We start from the raw sequence: 14,552 nt of genomic DNA on the forward strand, positions 1-14,552 counted from the left end.
AAGCTGCAGCTCTGACAGCACAATAGAGGGCGAAGGTTAAATCAGACTCCACTCAACGGGGCTTTTAAATACTCGAGAGGTGCTGAGGGACGGCTGAACCGACCTGCCAGCACTTGTTTTAATAATTGGTTAATGAAAAGTGGGAGTGTGGCTGGACTTTAGCCAGAACGCAGAGGGATCAACCTCTGAGGTTTGCCTTCAGGGAAGTCTGCAATGGATAGCTGTCACACTTTGGGTAATTAGACGCCTCCTCCAAGGTCTAATTCTCCACCAACTGCTGCATAGTCAATTAGATGATGTGCTGTGGCAACAGGAGGGCTATTAACAGCCTCGGTTGCATCAGCAGGACCTCAGAGCGCCTTAAACCCGCTCCAAAGATGCAGATCTAACAGCTTCTAAATGAGGCATTCACTCAATATATTCACTTCTCTTGCAGTGTTTTTGGAGTGCACCACATATTCTGGGAAAAACAGTCGACATGCATCAGCCTAGGGAGGAATTGGAACGGCTCAGTTGTCAAATTAAAGTCAGATTACAATTCCAGGGGAAGCTATGAACGCTGAGGGAACTGCAAGTCAGCAATCTGTAAACCCTGGACGCTATCGGATGGCAGCCTCAGCTTGTTACTGTCAACCAAAACAGAAAGAGGAGCAGTGATAGCAGCTCCCTCAGCCAGCTCCAGAGTCATACTGCCACCTACAGGCGAACAGCAGCACAACTGGAGCTGAGCAGTCAAATCTCTTATCTAAATCTCACATTTCTTTAACTTTACTTGGGGAAAAGATTTGCCTAAAAGCTAAAAGGGGTGTCTTTAAAATATTTTTATCATTATAGAAAAGCAGGAATGGTTTGCTGAAATACACAGAAAAAATGAGTTTTAAAATCACTTACTAATTTGAACAATATTGAATATATTAATTGATTAAGTGAAAGAAAACCGACATGCAACTCTAAATGGGGCTGATTGTGACAGATCTGCAACACATTTATGACTGATGGTTTAGTTTTAACAAGACTAAAGGAGACAGGATTTTATAAAAACTTAAAGAATTGCAGTTATTCAGTGTTACAAAATGCTCAGGACTGATATATGCCAACTTCAATAACAGAAAAAAAACACTTTTCTGACTATCAATTTTCACATTTTCCACATTTTTATATACAGAACTGCTCTTTGGTCCACACTTTGCCAACAGATTTACAGTATAATCACAGAGAATTTGATCAATTCAGCACTAAAAGATGAAGAACAACCGAGTGGTGCAACTTACGCCAACTCTAACGCATGCGCGCTGAGCACCGCCCTCCTGGATATGGCTGTGCGGTGCCAGCAGCACTTCCAATTCGTCCTCCTCAGCAGTGCACAGGCCTATTCTTAGCGCTGAGGGTACATTAAAGACTTCTTCAAACGCACCTTTTAAGCGTCTTCATTTGTGAAACTTAAAATAGAAAGCGCTCTGGCTGTGGGGACGAATTTTCGCCACCCCCTCCTCCCCTCGGTGTCAGTTATCTTATGCTTCAGATTTCGATGGAGTGAAACTATAAAAGGTCACCGGGAGCACCGGGAAGATCACTGCAGTCGACTCGAGTCTTGTCTGTGTCATCTGTACCCTACAAAGCAACGACACCAGAGGTGAGTCTGAATGAAAGGAAGGAGAGCCGGGATCAGCAGCAGCATCACGTCTGGGGCATCTTTAAAAAAAACAAAACAAAACAAAACAAAAAAAAAACAACTTTACAGGTTTTTAACTTTACTGAGGACTTCTTACTGCAATGCAGCATCTAAAGAAAGATGAGGATGAGACTTGGATTACTGATCCGACCTCCCAGCATCTCCAGAGCTGCTCTCAGATGGGATTTGGAGACGCAGAATCAAACCAGACAGAAGTGGACTGAAGATTTGCACTTTTAAATCTGGACTCTTTGTATTCTGATTTATTTCTATTCCATTTTGGGATAATCTATTATTTATCAAGTGTTTTTGCTCATAGATCTGACTGCTGTTCAACCTTAAGCTTCTTTTTAATCTCATTTCATTCATTCATTCATTAGTTGCTCGACAGTGCAGCAATATGTGACACACCAAAGCGCTCTAGCTCTTCTTTTAGAGTTGTAACGGGTTTTTCTTTTATTTCTGCAGCTCAAAATGGCCTTCGCAGGTGTACTGAATGATGCTGACATCACTGCAGCCCTGGATGCGTGCAAAGGTGACTCCTCCTCAGAATACCCGTCTCTTTTTTTCATCATTAGCGTCCATTTCGTGCAGTTTCCTCTCCTGCAGCCTAACGGTGTCTAAACGTGTCTTCCAGCTGCCGACTCCTTCGCCTACAAGGATTTCTTCAAGGCCTGCGGTCTGGCCGGCAAGAGCGCCGACGACGTCAAGAAGGCCTTCGCCATCATTGACCAGGACAAGAGCGGTTTCATTGAGGAGGATGAGCTGAAGTAAGATCAGACAGCAAACATCAGAAAAGCTCAAACTAAAGGCGCTCTTATGGCTTCTGAAACAAAGAGTGTGTTTTCACATATATGGCACTGCAGGAATGTGGAGGGAGTCTCGGGGTCAGACTATCTTTAACTGGGGCCCTGTTTGACACACTATTTTTGACTTTCAGTAAAGTTAACAAGATATTTGTCATAGCTGGTTTTTATGGTTCCGATTTTCTTGCCAGTATCAGATTTACGCGCGGTGACATTCAGGTGTAAATGAAGCGGCCAGTAGAAGCTGTGGTCCGTGAACTCACCACCGCCTCTCCGTGTCTCCTTCAGGCTGTTCCTGCAGAACTTCAACGCAGGTGCACGCGCACTGACCGACGCCGAGACCAAGGCTTTCCTCAAGGCCGGTGACTCCGACGGTGACGGCAAGATTGGCGCTGATGGTACGAAACCCTCTCCTCCTCCCTCTCCTCCTCTTCTTCCTTCTCCTCCTCCTCCTCCTTTCACTCTGTGCGTAATTTGGATGCTGACGGTGTCTCCTTGTGTCTCCTTGTGTCTCCCCCCTGCAGAGTTCGCTGCCTTGGTTAAGGCATAGATCGCCAACTGACCAACCACATCTGCTCTGATGGAACAACGATGCCCACGTCGACCTCCCCCCTCTTTTCATCTGAATATAAATAATTTTTATACATTTGCTTAAGAGACGTTTCCTCCAATGCAACAACACTGTCCAAAAATGATGATTGTGAATGTCGCTCGGTTGTGTTCATGTCTTAAATATGAATTTTGCTTACTGTAAAATCTATGATGCACTTTCCAGGAACGAACGGTAAAAAAGAATAAAGATTCTTTTGCTACGGTCTTACTGGGTTTCCTATTGGTCATTTGTGTCTCATATTACTTAAACCTGATGATTCTGAATGAACATCTCCACCCATAGCCCCACATTTATCCGTTTATATTGTATGACAAAGCAGAAAGGTGTGGATAAAAAGAAATAAAGAAACTAAAAGGAGGTTTGGACTCTCTCCGTCTGTCTCTCACACACACGTGCACACGCACACGCACGAGTCTGGATATATACGTGTGTTTCTCTCCAGTCATGCAGCTCCACTCTGCAGCCACTAGATGGAAGCATGAAGCTGAAACAGATGCGAACAGACAATAAATCAACCGAACAACTGTTGCACCGTGGTGCTAATTCATGCAGTTTGAAGGAAATCCAAAGAAAGATACAGTAAATGTTCAAAAATGTAGATCTTAAATTGGATTTTGTCCTTAACGCATATTGGCAGAATTAAATAAACATGATTCACAATCTATTTATTTTATTGAAATGAACTATTTTCTTACAAAACTTGCAATAAACATCTATTTAAATGTAGAATAACTTTAGTTTTATATGAATTAAGGCTGTGATTGCCATATTTACTGACATCCAAAGAGGAATGTTTCTGTCTTCTTTAAGTTACAACTACCAGAGAGGTGAGAGAAAGACTAAGCTCCGAACGTATACGTCCAGCTCGTACAGAGCATTAGCAAATGTAGGCTAAATAAATAAATGATCGCGCAGTAACTGTATAGTCTGCGAGGTATCAACATGGCAACATGACATCATGCACCGGTTGTGGGTAAAGTTCTCGATCCGGTGTCCCCGGTCTCTTTTTCACACACACACACACACGCTCCTGGATGAGATGATTGAGTTTCTCTTTTCCTTCTTCGTACAGTCCGGCTTCACCAGAACCACTATCGGGCATCGCTTGTTGAGGGCCTCGTTAACAAGTTGGCAGTTGGATTAGGTTCAGGAGAGGTTGACAGTAACAAACCACCGGAGATAGCGAGCTTTTATTTAATCATGAAAGACACCGGGATGCTACTAGAGAACTGAACAAAAAGCGGCTGCGCGTAACGCGTGCGTAAAATTCATACCCAAAGCCCTCTTGTCCATATTTTTACCATCATTCTTTAAACATAAACTTCATTTTGACACCACTTTAAAATTGCATAAAATAAAAAAAAATGAAACAAACATTTACATTAGTGAATATAATGCACGCACGAATTGTCAAAAAGTGCCAAGGATGAATTTCCGAGTCTGTCCACCTTTACGCACGGTTCACTGATCCCCTCACCTTCATATTTTATCCACACTGGGAGGGATTCTTAACACAGAGTCTATACTACAGTGCTTTTTCTCTCCCCGGACCCTTAAATAACGTTTAAGACGATCTGTACGCACATGTCACGACACGGCACCGGGGCCACATTACCTGCTGCTGTTCGCCAGCTGACGGGCGTAGCTGTGCCAAGATTCGCTCGTGCATCAAGTACACATGCACGCACGTTAAGTGGTTGACTTTTAATATGAGAAAGGTGGCCCGGGGCTATTGTGGCCCCTTTGGCGATAAGTAAGAATTTCCCCGGGGGTCGGGTTGCACGTATTTTGGAGCCACTGCTAGGAAGCAGCCACGGTACAAGGCGGTTCCATGGTGTAATGGTTAGCACTCTGGACTCTGAATCCAGCGATCCGAGTTCAAATCTCGGTGGGACCTAACTTTATGCTGTTAGACTAACTAGTTAAGTAATAAATGCTCCAGAAATAACATCTTGTGTGTCTGAATTCCTGCGTCCTTCATCGAAGAGAGGAATAACCTTCTTCTCCTGCGTCCTGCTGCAGTGACCACTCTCCCAGAAATGTGCTTAATGACCCCTGCATTGTGTTTGTGTGTCAGACCCGCTGGAGGCCACAAATGCCCTCAGAAAAAAGGACAAACTGAACTGGTCGTTTTGCAATTAGGGAGGCAAAAAAAAATCCATAAAAATGAGACGAAGCAAAGTCAGCAAACGGAATAAAAGCTCCGTGTGACTCTCATGACTTCTGACTGCTCGGTTTTAAGGATGCATGGGAATACCTGGGACGCCGCACGTTATGCATCATCATCATCACCATCAGCAGAGGGTGACCTCGGGCCTCTTAATCAGCACAGTTGACGAAGCAATTCAGTGTCAGCGTCAGACGGTCAGAAGGTTACAGAGCACCGGCGTCCCTGACATTCAGCTGTAAGCTTTGGGGTCACATCAGGTTTAACTGGAGATCACTGGACTCATGAACTGGGGCAGATGTGGCGGGTTTTCATGGTTGACCTCTGAAATCAACAAATAATCTTGAGCTAATGCTGTTTTGTTGCAGCCAAGGAGAAATAACATCCTTGCACAGAGAAAAAAAAATGACATGGAAAGTCCTCAGATGTAAGGATAAGGGCATATTTTCACAGGGATGTGGCTCAGATGTGCTCGTTTGGGGACTGCTGCCTGTAAAAGGATATCTGCACGGAGGGGTGTGGGGGGGGGTGGGGGGCAGAAACAGCCAGAGAGGGAGAAAAGGATGAGAGAGAGAGACTGCAGTTACATTACAGCCTCCCCGCATTTACTGTACTGTATAATTGTAGAGGTGAGAGGAGGGGTGTTGGGATGGCAGGAGGGGAGTGGAGGATGGGGAGAAGAATGCGCTTTTTAACTTAATTTGCTATTTACAAGGGCGTTACAGATGTCCACGCTCCGGTCTCTCTGCCCCTGGGCGTTATAAATAGTAAAGGTTAATTAGTTAGCTGAGAAATTGGATCAGGGGCGGGCAGTCAGAACTTGATCCACAGACAGGTAACTCAAGCAATCCCTATTGTCACAGCAATCAGACCTATATAAATCCACCTTGACGGACAGCAGTCACCACATAGCCTTACCTCTCTGCTGGATCACCGACCTGGGCGAGAACCCCACGAACACGGTAAGTTGCTGCGTGGATGCGGGGAGGCTTTTTAAAAACGGAATAAGGCTTCTTTTTTATTGCAGTTTTAAAAGATTTTTTGCAGTTTCTCTGCGTAAAGGACAAGGCGAATATTTGGGTGCGTAAAAGGTGAGAATTACCGACAGAAGCCAAAGCAGGAAGGAAAAGTTTAGTCTTTCATCTTTTAAATCTGCTGCAGGCGGTTTGCAGAGAATTTAACTGACTTCTAACAAGATGTAAATGCTTTCTCTGCTGCTTTAACTGAACTTTACCGTCACTTTGGACGCAGATTGCTCTCCATCAATTTAGAAGGTTTGTGCTGCACCTGGCTTCACGTTTTAATAATTCACCATGGCTGTTCCTCCTACAGGAATAAAATGTCGCTCTCATCTATCCTTTCTGCTGATGCCATCGACAGTGCTATCAAGGACTGCCAAGGTATCGTTTTCCACCAATATATATCAAATATATATACAGTATGTGTGTGGAGCCAGAGGACAAAAGAAGATGCTGCTGTGTGATAAGACTGCAAGACTTTAGAATCTATATAGAGCTGCTCTACAAGGTTAAATGATTTTATGAGCATTATCTGGACCTTAAGAGCCCATGCAGCTTTGATCTTGTAACTTCATTTTACCACTTCTAAACTTTTTAAAATAGCATTTATGACTATTATCTTCTTCAAGATGTGCCCTCCTGAGTAAGAACTGTGACTTAAATCCTACTTAATAACACCTCTTCAGTTATATGTTGTCTTGTCTGTAATTTAAACAGTTTGAGGATTTGCAGATTATTATAGCTGCTGCTGCTGCTGCTGTAATTCTAGCCAAGCAGCAAAACTCCAGACGTGACTCATGCAAAATATTGATATTTACTTGTCGTCAGACTCACTGCGATTTCTTCCTCCAGCTGCAGATTCCTTCTGCCCAAAGAAGTTCTTCCAAATGTGTGGCCTCAGCAAGAAGAGCGCTCAGGACGTGAAGAAGGTTTTCGGGATCCTGGACAACGATGGCAGCGGATTTATTGAAGAGGAAGAGCTCAAGTGAGTTCAGAAAACAGCCTGTCCAAAATGTATCCAAAATGTAAAGGGTCAGAAGCTCCAACAGGCGAGAAGACAACACTGAAAATGAGAGAAATGTTGATTTACAGTCAGTTTTTAGGATATAAAAGGATGTAGAGACAAGGAGACACTCATCCAGCATTAGTTTATCCAACTTTTGAGGCATCACATGTATATTTTAACAGCTGTTAGAAAATGACAAATGCAAAATCAAGCCTATTTTGTCCCATGGCCTGAGAACCAAAGGCAGGAACCGTTTGCTTGATAAACCCACTGATTTGAAGAAAAAAATCTACATTTTTCATAATCTGCACCATGAATCATATGTGTACATTCACAAGAATCTTCCATTTCTGTCTCCCTGTTGTCTGCATTTGTAATTTTTGTTTTGTCTACTTCTACCTTCTGTCTCTGTGTTTCTGCATCCACCAGGTTTTTCCTTCAGAGGTTTTCTCCTGGAGCTCGGGTTCTGACAGACAAGGAGACCAAGGCCTTCCTGTGTGCCGCCGATGACGACAGTGACGGTCGGATTGGAGCAGACGGTGAGAAGATTTCTATTTCCTACATAGTTTCAGAATTTGTATCAGCAGAAATGTCCTGGAGAAGAAGAAGAAGGTCCAGTAGATCTATATAAACCTTCCTAATCCTGTTTCTTCTGCCCACAGAGTTCCAGGCCATGGTCCTGTCCTAAACATCTGGACTCCATCTCTGCAACTGGATCTGGTCTCCCTGCCACCCTTATCTGACTGCTTTAAGGGCTCCTACTTTAGTCATTTAGCCACTTTCCAACTGGTTAGATTAAAACCTTTGAATTATTTTGCAAGACTCACTCCGGTTCTCACGCATCCTCATCTTTGTCATGTTTTTTTGGTTTGTTTTACATGTTTTAGACAGATCATAAAAGCTGTATCGCCCAAATAATTGTACACAAATGACCGAGAAAATAAAATAATAAAACCCAAGAACTGTAGTGGTTTTCATTATTTGTATTCGAGGTTGTTCTCAGCTCAGATATGGGGATATATTGTGGGATCTGCGCACACACACACACACACACACACACACACACACACACACACACACACACACACACACACACACACACACACACACACACAGACACACACAGACACACACACACACACACCTTTACAGTTCAGAGGTGTCCTTAAATCTTCACTTACCCTTATCCAGCACACCGGTGAACCAGATTGGATGTCAGACAGTGTCAGGTGTAAGAGAACAGGGTTTGTGACAGAGTGTGTAGACAGCACCAGTGTGTGTGTGTGTGTGTGTGTGTGTGTGTGTGTGTGTGTGTGTGTGTGTGTGAGGAGGTCACCTTGATGACCACCTGAGTGTCACCGTGGTTGGATCGAGTGACACCTGACCTCAGCTTTGTAAATAAAACCCGGCGCTGCTCGGGCGAAGCAAACAAAACACACAAAACCCGATGCATTTGCAAAAAATCAAATGTGAGCTCAGACAGTCGGCCATACAAACACATGCAGAGTCCGAGCCTCACACGGATTCCTCTACATAAATGACTACATCTCTGTAGCTGGACTGAAGTTGTTTCATTCTATCTCAAATTTCTGACGTTATTTCCTTATTTGACTCTGATTTTCTCAATAAAAGAACCTCTACACGCCCAGCGGAAGAACTAAAACTCAAAAACATCTATACTCATGTGAGGAGTGACCACATCTCCTCCGTTTGGGACCATGACCTCATGCTAATACCAGGTTCTGTCCCGTGCAGTCAGAGCAGCAGGTGTCTGCAGTAATAGTTGGGTTGTCCCTGTAATATACGGATAATTGAACTGGCACCGGAATGGAAGCTCTGGAAAGAAACCTCTACTACTCTGTATTTTGGTGCTGCCAGTGGGTGTGTGAACGGTGAGGTAGTCGTTAATTTAAATCCCATGAATCCTGTAAGTGCAGAGAATGAAAAATCTGTGTCCTGTTTAAAGTTTCCATGGGAGATGGTTGAAAATCTGTCTGAGAATTCGGCTGAATGAGACTCGGGAGACCAGAGGTGTCAAACTCATCTTAGCTCAGGTTCCACATTGAGCCCAGTTTGATCTGAAGTGATCCAGATCAGTAAAATCACAGCATAATAACCTATAAATAATATTTGTGTCTTTGTAGACACTCTGTGATCTGGAAGTTGTACTGTGTAAATGATAAAGTGAGGCAGAATGTTGCTGAAATTGAACTTATTTTTCTGAAGAAATTTTTTTGAAACTGAATTTAAGACATTTCAGGTTGTTCATGATGTTTTGTAAAAAGATAATTCCTTAAATGTGAACATTTTCAGAATGTACTTTTTTGCACTAAAACAAAGGAAACATTAGGAGTTGTGGTTATTTATAGGTTATTTTGCTGTGATTTTACTGGTCCGGATCACTTCAGATTAAACTGGGCTGAATGTGGAACCTGAATTAAGATCAGTTTGACTCCTCTGCAGTAGCTGGACGGCATGGATTTGTAAAAGCTCTGACATAACAGTTTAAACTCTGGGTCAGATGCTTTGCATAATGTATATTCTAAGCTGCAGCCTTAGTAATGTGCTAAGTGCATCGCTTCAAACTGCAATTTGAAATTGATTAACTGTCCAGCCCCTAATTCACAGATAAAACTGTACCAAGCTGCAAACCCTGAGCTAATTAGACCATCATGCATCCATATCTGATGCTATCGGCTTTGAGCTTCATCTCTGAAGACCTGAGCGTGGAGGCGGCTACGACTACGAGGCTGGGGAAGCCAGTCGGTAACACAAGCCAGGAGACACACAATGGAGCCGTGACCCCTGAGGGTCAGGAGCTGAAGCGGTAAACAGGAAGGAAACGTGAGCCAGCGGGTCGACGCTGGCCGCTGGATGTGCTGGTGTGGGACAGAAGTACAAGATAAAGTGACAAGAAGATTACCTGGACTCAAGGGCAGTGACAGGAGAAGAAGAAGAGGAGGCTGGAGATGAGCTTCTGAGAAAAAAGACAAACAGCAGCAGTTACTGGAGGTGAACATGGAAGATATTCTCCTACTATGGTGTTTAGAGTTAAAGCAGCTCCATCACATGCCAACACCTACAACAGCTGCTTAGACCTAACAGACACATTATATGAGTTCATTTGTACTCTTAATTCTGAATGAATTCTGATGAATTTATGAAAAAATGTCAAGGAATTTTAAGCATCAGAGTAAAAAAAAAGGTTTGTTTCATGAGAAATTAGTACGTTTTAGAGATTTTTTCATCATCTAGTTTTGCATTCAAGGTTAAAATGTAATTGTATATTAAAAATAACGTATTAAGTGAGGTAACAGGACTGAATTCAGTAATATTTATGATATTGTTAAAGAATATGTGCAATAGCTGAATGAGGAATCTATAGAATAGAATAGAATAGAATAGAATAGAATAGAATAGAATAGAAAAGAATAGAATAGAATAGAATAGAATAGAAAAGAATAGAATAGAATAGAATAAAATAGAATAGAATAGAATAGAATAGAATAGAATAGAATAGAATAGAGTAATTGAACTTATATACACTGCAAAAAAAGAAGAGTTGAGAAAATTTAAAATTTCAAGGCAACCTTTCGCAGTAAAATTTTTGAATTGTCTCAACAACTTGCTTGGTCATTGTCCTAAATCATAATTCATTGTTGTACCAGTTCCAATCACATTGTTCTGTGACTACTATTAATTCTTCATTCATTTGGCCAATATATACTTGTTTATTAGCTGAATAATGTGATTCCCAGAACTACCAAAAGCTAATCAACCCCACAATCATTTTTTAAAGTTTTTTTTTTTGTCTTTTTCTGGTTTTATTGAGAGAGAGATAAGAAAGTGGGGAGAATGACCTGCAGCAAAGAGCCAAGAACTGGATTTGAGCCTATGACCGCTATGTATAGACCCCATTTACAGGCCATCCACTCAACCTGCTGAGCTACAGCGATCACAGCTGAGTTATAGGCCAAGAGAAAGAAAGCATGAGGACTTACTCCTGCTGTGTACTCTGGGAAATCCTGTGGTTTTTTCCAACTTTGTTGTACACACGATTGGTCTGATGTGTATTTTCATGTCAAGTAGAGATATTTTAATTGTCATGTTCAACCAAATCAGAATACCAACTCTGCTTAATAGACTGTAGTTTTCTTTTTTTTACAGTGTAGCGCAACTTTAATAAATTTTAGAGCAAATTTAACTCTTTTAGAGCAACTTTAACTCATAAAGAGCAATTTTAACTCCTTTAGAGCAACTTTAACTCATTGTAGACCAACTTTAACTAACATAGAGCAACTTTAATTCCTTTAGAGCAACTTTAACTAATGTACAGAAACTTAATGTAGAGCAACGTTAGCTAATATAGAGCAACTTTAACTAATATAGAGCAACTTTAACTAATATAGAGCAACTTTTACTCATTTAGAGCAACTTCAGTTCATGTACACTATGATTCAAAAGTTTGGGCTCACTTAGAAATGTCCTTATGTTTGAAAGAAAAACAGTTTTATTCAATGAAGATAGCATTAAATGAATGATAAATCCAGTGTAGACATTGTTAATGTGGTAAATGACTATTGTAGCTGGAAACAGCTGATTTTTAATGGAATATCTCCATAGGGGTACAGAGGAACATTTCCAGCAACCATCACTCCTGTGTTCTAATGCTACATTGTGTTAGCTGATGGTGTTGAAAGGCTCATTGATGATTAGAAAACCCTTGTGCAGTTATGTTAGCACATGGATAAAGTGGGAGTTTTCATGGAAGACATGGAATTGTCTGGGTGACCACAAACTTATGAACAGTGTTGTACGTCGGCACCAAACAAGCTTGTCAGAAGTTAAAATAAAGTAGCTTTTTTGGTCTCTTTAACGGTTGTGTGTGGCTGCTAACAGTCTGGATTAACCCTCTGGGATGCACACATCAGCCGGCCTGCCTGTCTGTATGGCGCTTCAATAATTGATGGCCTCGCTTCATTGTCACCAAAAACTCATATCAAGACAGGAGTGTCCGGCTCAGCTTACTGATTAAGTCTGTGTGAAACTTTAATGTGCATCCCATCTTCAGCTGGTAACAAACTCAAGTGAAGTTAAACCTCGAAGAGGCACCGTTCATATTTTGACTCTTTCCCGGTGTTTCTGGAGGCTGCAGGTAGCCGAGTTGTTGCCACCTGATAGTCTGAACCGGGAGGAACGTCGTGAAAGATTTAACTGACGTGTTAGGACGACTGAATGGGCTTTGTGAGCCTCTGTGCAGGAACTCTATCCATAATGCAGAGGATGACAGCGCTGCCTCTGTTCCCCAACAAGCATCAGTCCTGAGCCTCTGCTTATGATGTCTGTGTGAAGCTTTCCCTCATTAATGAGTGATGGTTCCAGCACGTATCAATGGCCACGCATAGCAGGCGATTTCCACAAATCTATTTCCATCCCATTCTTTATACAGCTGCTAATTGGTGGGTTTTTAAATATAATCGGAGCCGTCTATTAACTGCACTAATGCAGGTTTGCAATTGGAACTGGAGGCCGCGCCCTGCTTAAAGCCCTGACGCAGCCTCAGACTGAGTAATGGCTGTCATGAGCGCGTAGACGGGTACTTTGCAGACTTTTCCAAATGAGAAGGCACAATCAGATAAGATGGCAAAGTGTCGTCCAGGACGGTGTGACTCTGGCCAGCTGGGTAACGGAGGCAGCATGTCTGACTGCAGCGTGTTTGTGTCTGGTAAACATCTTACAGCATTCATACAAAAATAAAAACACTTACGCATGCTTGGATTACTGCATCTGCTGCAACACTTTTCATCAACAAACACCACAACCACAGCTACAGTAATTATCTCTGACAGTAATGTGACCATCTGAACTAGTACTTTGGGATATTTTTGGTTTAATTCTCTTTTTCTACTGATATTTCTTAAATGTTTGCTGCTTTTGTCTTTGCAGCTGCAGATTTCCCCAAATGCTTATCATATCTTATCGTATTTATATTATTTGTGTTGTGTTCCTTCACCTTTTAAAGTCTATAACTCTTAATGTCCTCATTTTAGCTTTTTTTCCCCTAGCAATGTATCAAACAGATTTTATTGCTTAATTTTTTTTAGGCACTGCTTTTCTTATGTTACGCCTTTTTTATTAACAACATCTTGCACAACAATTTCCTTTCAAAGTAATAAAGTTTATCTTATCATATTTGTATTATTTTGTGCTGTTTTCCTTCACTTTTTTAAAAGTCTAAGATGCTTAATTTCCTTATTTTATCTTTCTTATTTTTCCAGTAATGTATCCTACTTCTATCTTATTGCTTAATACTTTTTTAAGCACTGCAGTTCTTATGTTATCTCATTCTGAGCATTGTCTTGCACAAGAATTTACTTTGAGACTAATCAAGTTTATCGTATCTCATCTTATCATGTTTGTATTACTTTGTGTTGTATTCTTTCACTTTTTTAAAGTCTGTGACTCTTAATCTCCTTATTTTAGCAAATCATTTTATTTTAATCATGTATCATACTTATACTTTATTGCTTTCTATTTTTTAGACACTGCTTTTCATATCTTGTGTCATTTTGAGTTTTTTTGAGCAACTTCTTGCAGAAGAATATCTTCTCTTATCTTAAAGCTGTAAAAATAAACCAATTATCCCTGAGTATTAGCATCCTCTTCTCTCAGTACAACCATCTTTACACATCCACTAACATGTTTAATTCCTCTCTCTGTCTGAACTCTTGCATCTAGATCTAAACTCTTGCATCTGTATTTTGCGCTACGTATAATTTATAAATCGTGTTACTGTCTTCTCTGTTGTTTCTCTTTATCAGAAACCCAGTAAGTCTGAGGAACAAAGCAGCTGCATGTCATCCCTCCTCTCTTCCTACATGGCCTGGCACACTTCCTTGTTCTACATGACTTAAAGTACTACAGCCAACTGTCAGGTTTCAGCTCCCCCTGTAGTCTCAGTTTCAGCTCCGACCGGCCACCAGATCCGACTGCCAGCTTGGTCTCAACACCCTCCAACCTCCTTCCCTCCCTCTCTGTCTTTCTGCTGCCAGACTTCAGCAAACGGTGAATTATTCAGGCTGAACAAGCTGTCGAAACTCACTTGAGCATTTTTTCACTGACCCTCTGTGGCTGCAGTGGCAGGAGAGGGAAGGATGAGGCTGGAGAGGTGACAGAGTTCACCTGTGATCACCTGTGATTGAACAACACCGACCAGACAAACATAACTGAGTTTAACGAGTTGATCGGTAGAGAAATTCAGCTGTCAGA

The 14,552-nt window shown here is 41.7% G+C and overlaps 2 protein-coding genes and 1 non-coding gene across 3 annotated transcripts; all 3 read left to right on the top strand.

Moving 5' to 3' along the window:
- The first annotated feature begins 1,539 nt into the window (after positions 1-1,539).
- Positions 1,540-3,298, top strand: LOC111577368 (parvalbumin alpha-like). Its single transcript, XM_023283614.3, has 5 exons — positions 1,540-1,633; positions 2,141-2,207; positions 2,310-2,442; positions 2,767-2,876; positions 3,003-3,298. The coding sequence occupies exons 2-5, from the start codon at positions 2,147-2,149 to the stop codon at positions 3,026-3,028; spliced, it is 330 nt and encodes a 109-aa protein (XP_023139382.1). The 5' UTR covers positions 1,540-1,633; positions 2,141-2,146; the 3' UTR covers positions 3,029-3,298.
- A 1,618-nt stretch (positions 3,299-4,916) lies between these two features.
- On the top strand, positions 4,917-4,988 carry trnaq-cug (transfer RNA glutamine (anticodon CUG)). Its single transcript has one exon. It is a non-coding gene; the product is annotated as a tRNA-Gln (tRNA).
- Positions 4,989-5,926: 938 nt separating this feature from the next.
- On the top strand, positions 5,927-8,245 carry pvalb8 (parvalbumin 8). Its single transcript, XM_023283617.3, has 5 exons — positions 5,927-6,220; positions 6,591-6,658; positions 7,130-7,262; positions 7,713-7,822; positions 7,946-8,245. The coding sequence occupies exons 2-5, from the start codon at positions 6,598-6,600 to the stop codon at positions 7,969-7,971; spliced, it is 330 nt and encodes a 109-aa protein (XP_023139385.1). The 5' UTR covers positions 5,927-6,220; positions 6,591-6,597; the 3' UTR covers positions 7,972-8,245.
- Positions 8,246-14,552: the final 6,307 nt, after the last annotated feature.

This window comes from Amphiprion ocellaris, chromosome 19 (assembly GCF_022539595.1).
Source record: "Amphiprion ocellaris isolate individual 3 ecotype Okinawa chromosome 19, ASM2253959v1, whole genome shotgun sequence".
In the NCBI taxonomy this organism is placed as follows: Eukaryota; Metazoa; Chordata; class Actinopteri; family Pomacentridae; genus Amphiprion; species Amphiprion ocellaris.

What these genes read in the sequence shown, in the direction of transcription:
- LOC111577368 (XM_023283614.3), top strand. Translation starts at nt 2,147, where the DNA reads ATGGCCTTCGCAGGTGTACTGAATGATGCTGACATCACTGCAGCCCTG. An exon ending in AGCCCTGGATGCGTGCAAAG is followed by an intron (nt 2,208 to 2,309) that starts GTGACTCCTCCT and finishes CGTGTCTTCCAG; the next exon opens with CTGCCGACTCCTTCGCCTAC. An exon ending in ATTGAGGAGGATGAGCTGAA is followed by an intron (nt 2,443 to 2,766) that starts GTAAGATCAGAC and finishes TGTCTCCTTCAG; the next exon opens with GCTGTTCCTGCAGAACTTCA.
- pvalb8 (XM_023283617.3), top strand. Translation starts at nt 6,598, where the DNA reads ATGTCGCTCTCATCTATCCTTTCTGCTGATGCCATCGACAGTGCTATC. An exon ending in TGCTATCAAGGACTGCCAAG is followed by an intron (nt 6,659 to 7,129) that starts GTATCGTTTTCC and finishes TTCTTCCTCCAG; the next exon opens with CTGCAGATTCCTTCTGCCCA. An exon ending in ATTGAAGAGGAAGAGCTCAA is followed by an intron (nt 7,263 to 7,712) that starts GTGAGTTCAGAA and finishes TGCATCCACCAG; the next exon opens with GTTTTTCCTTCAGAGGTTTT.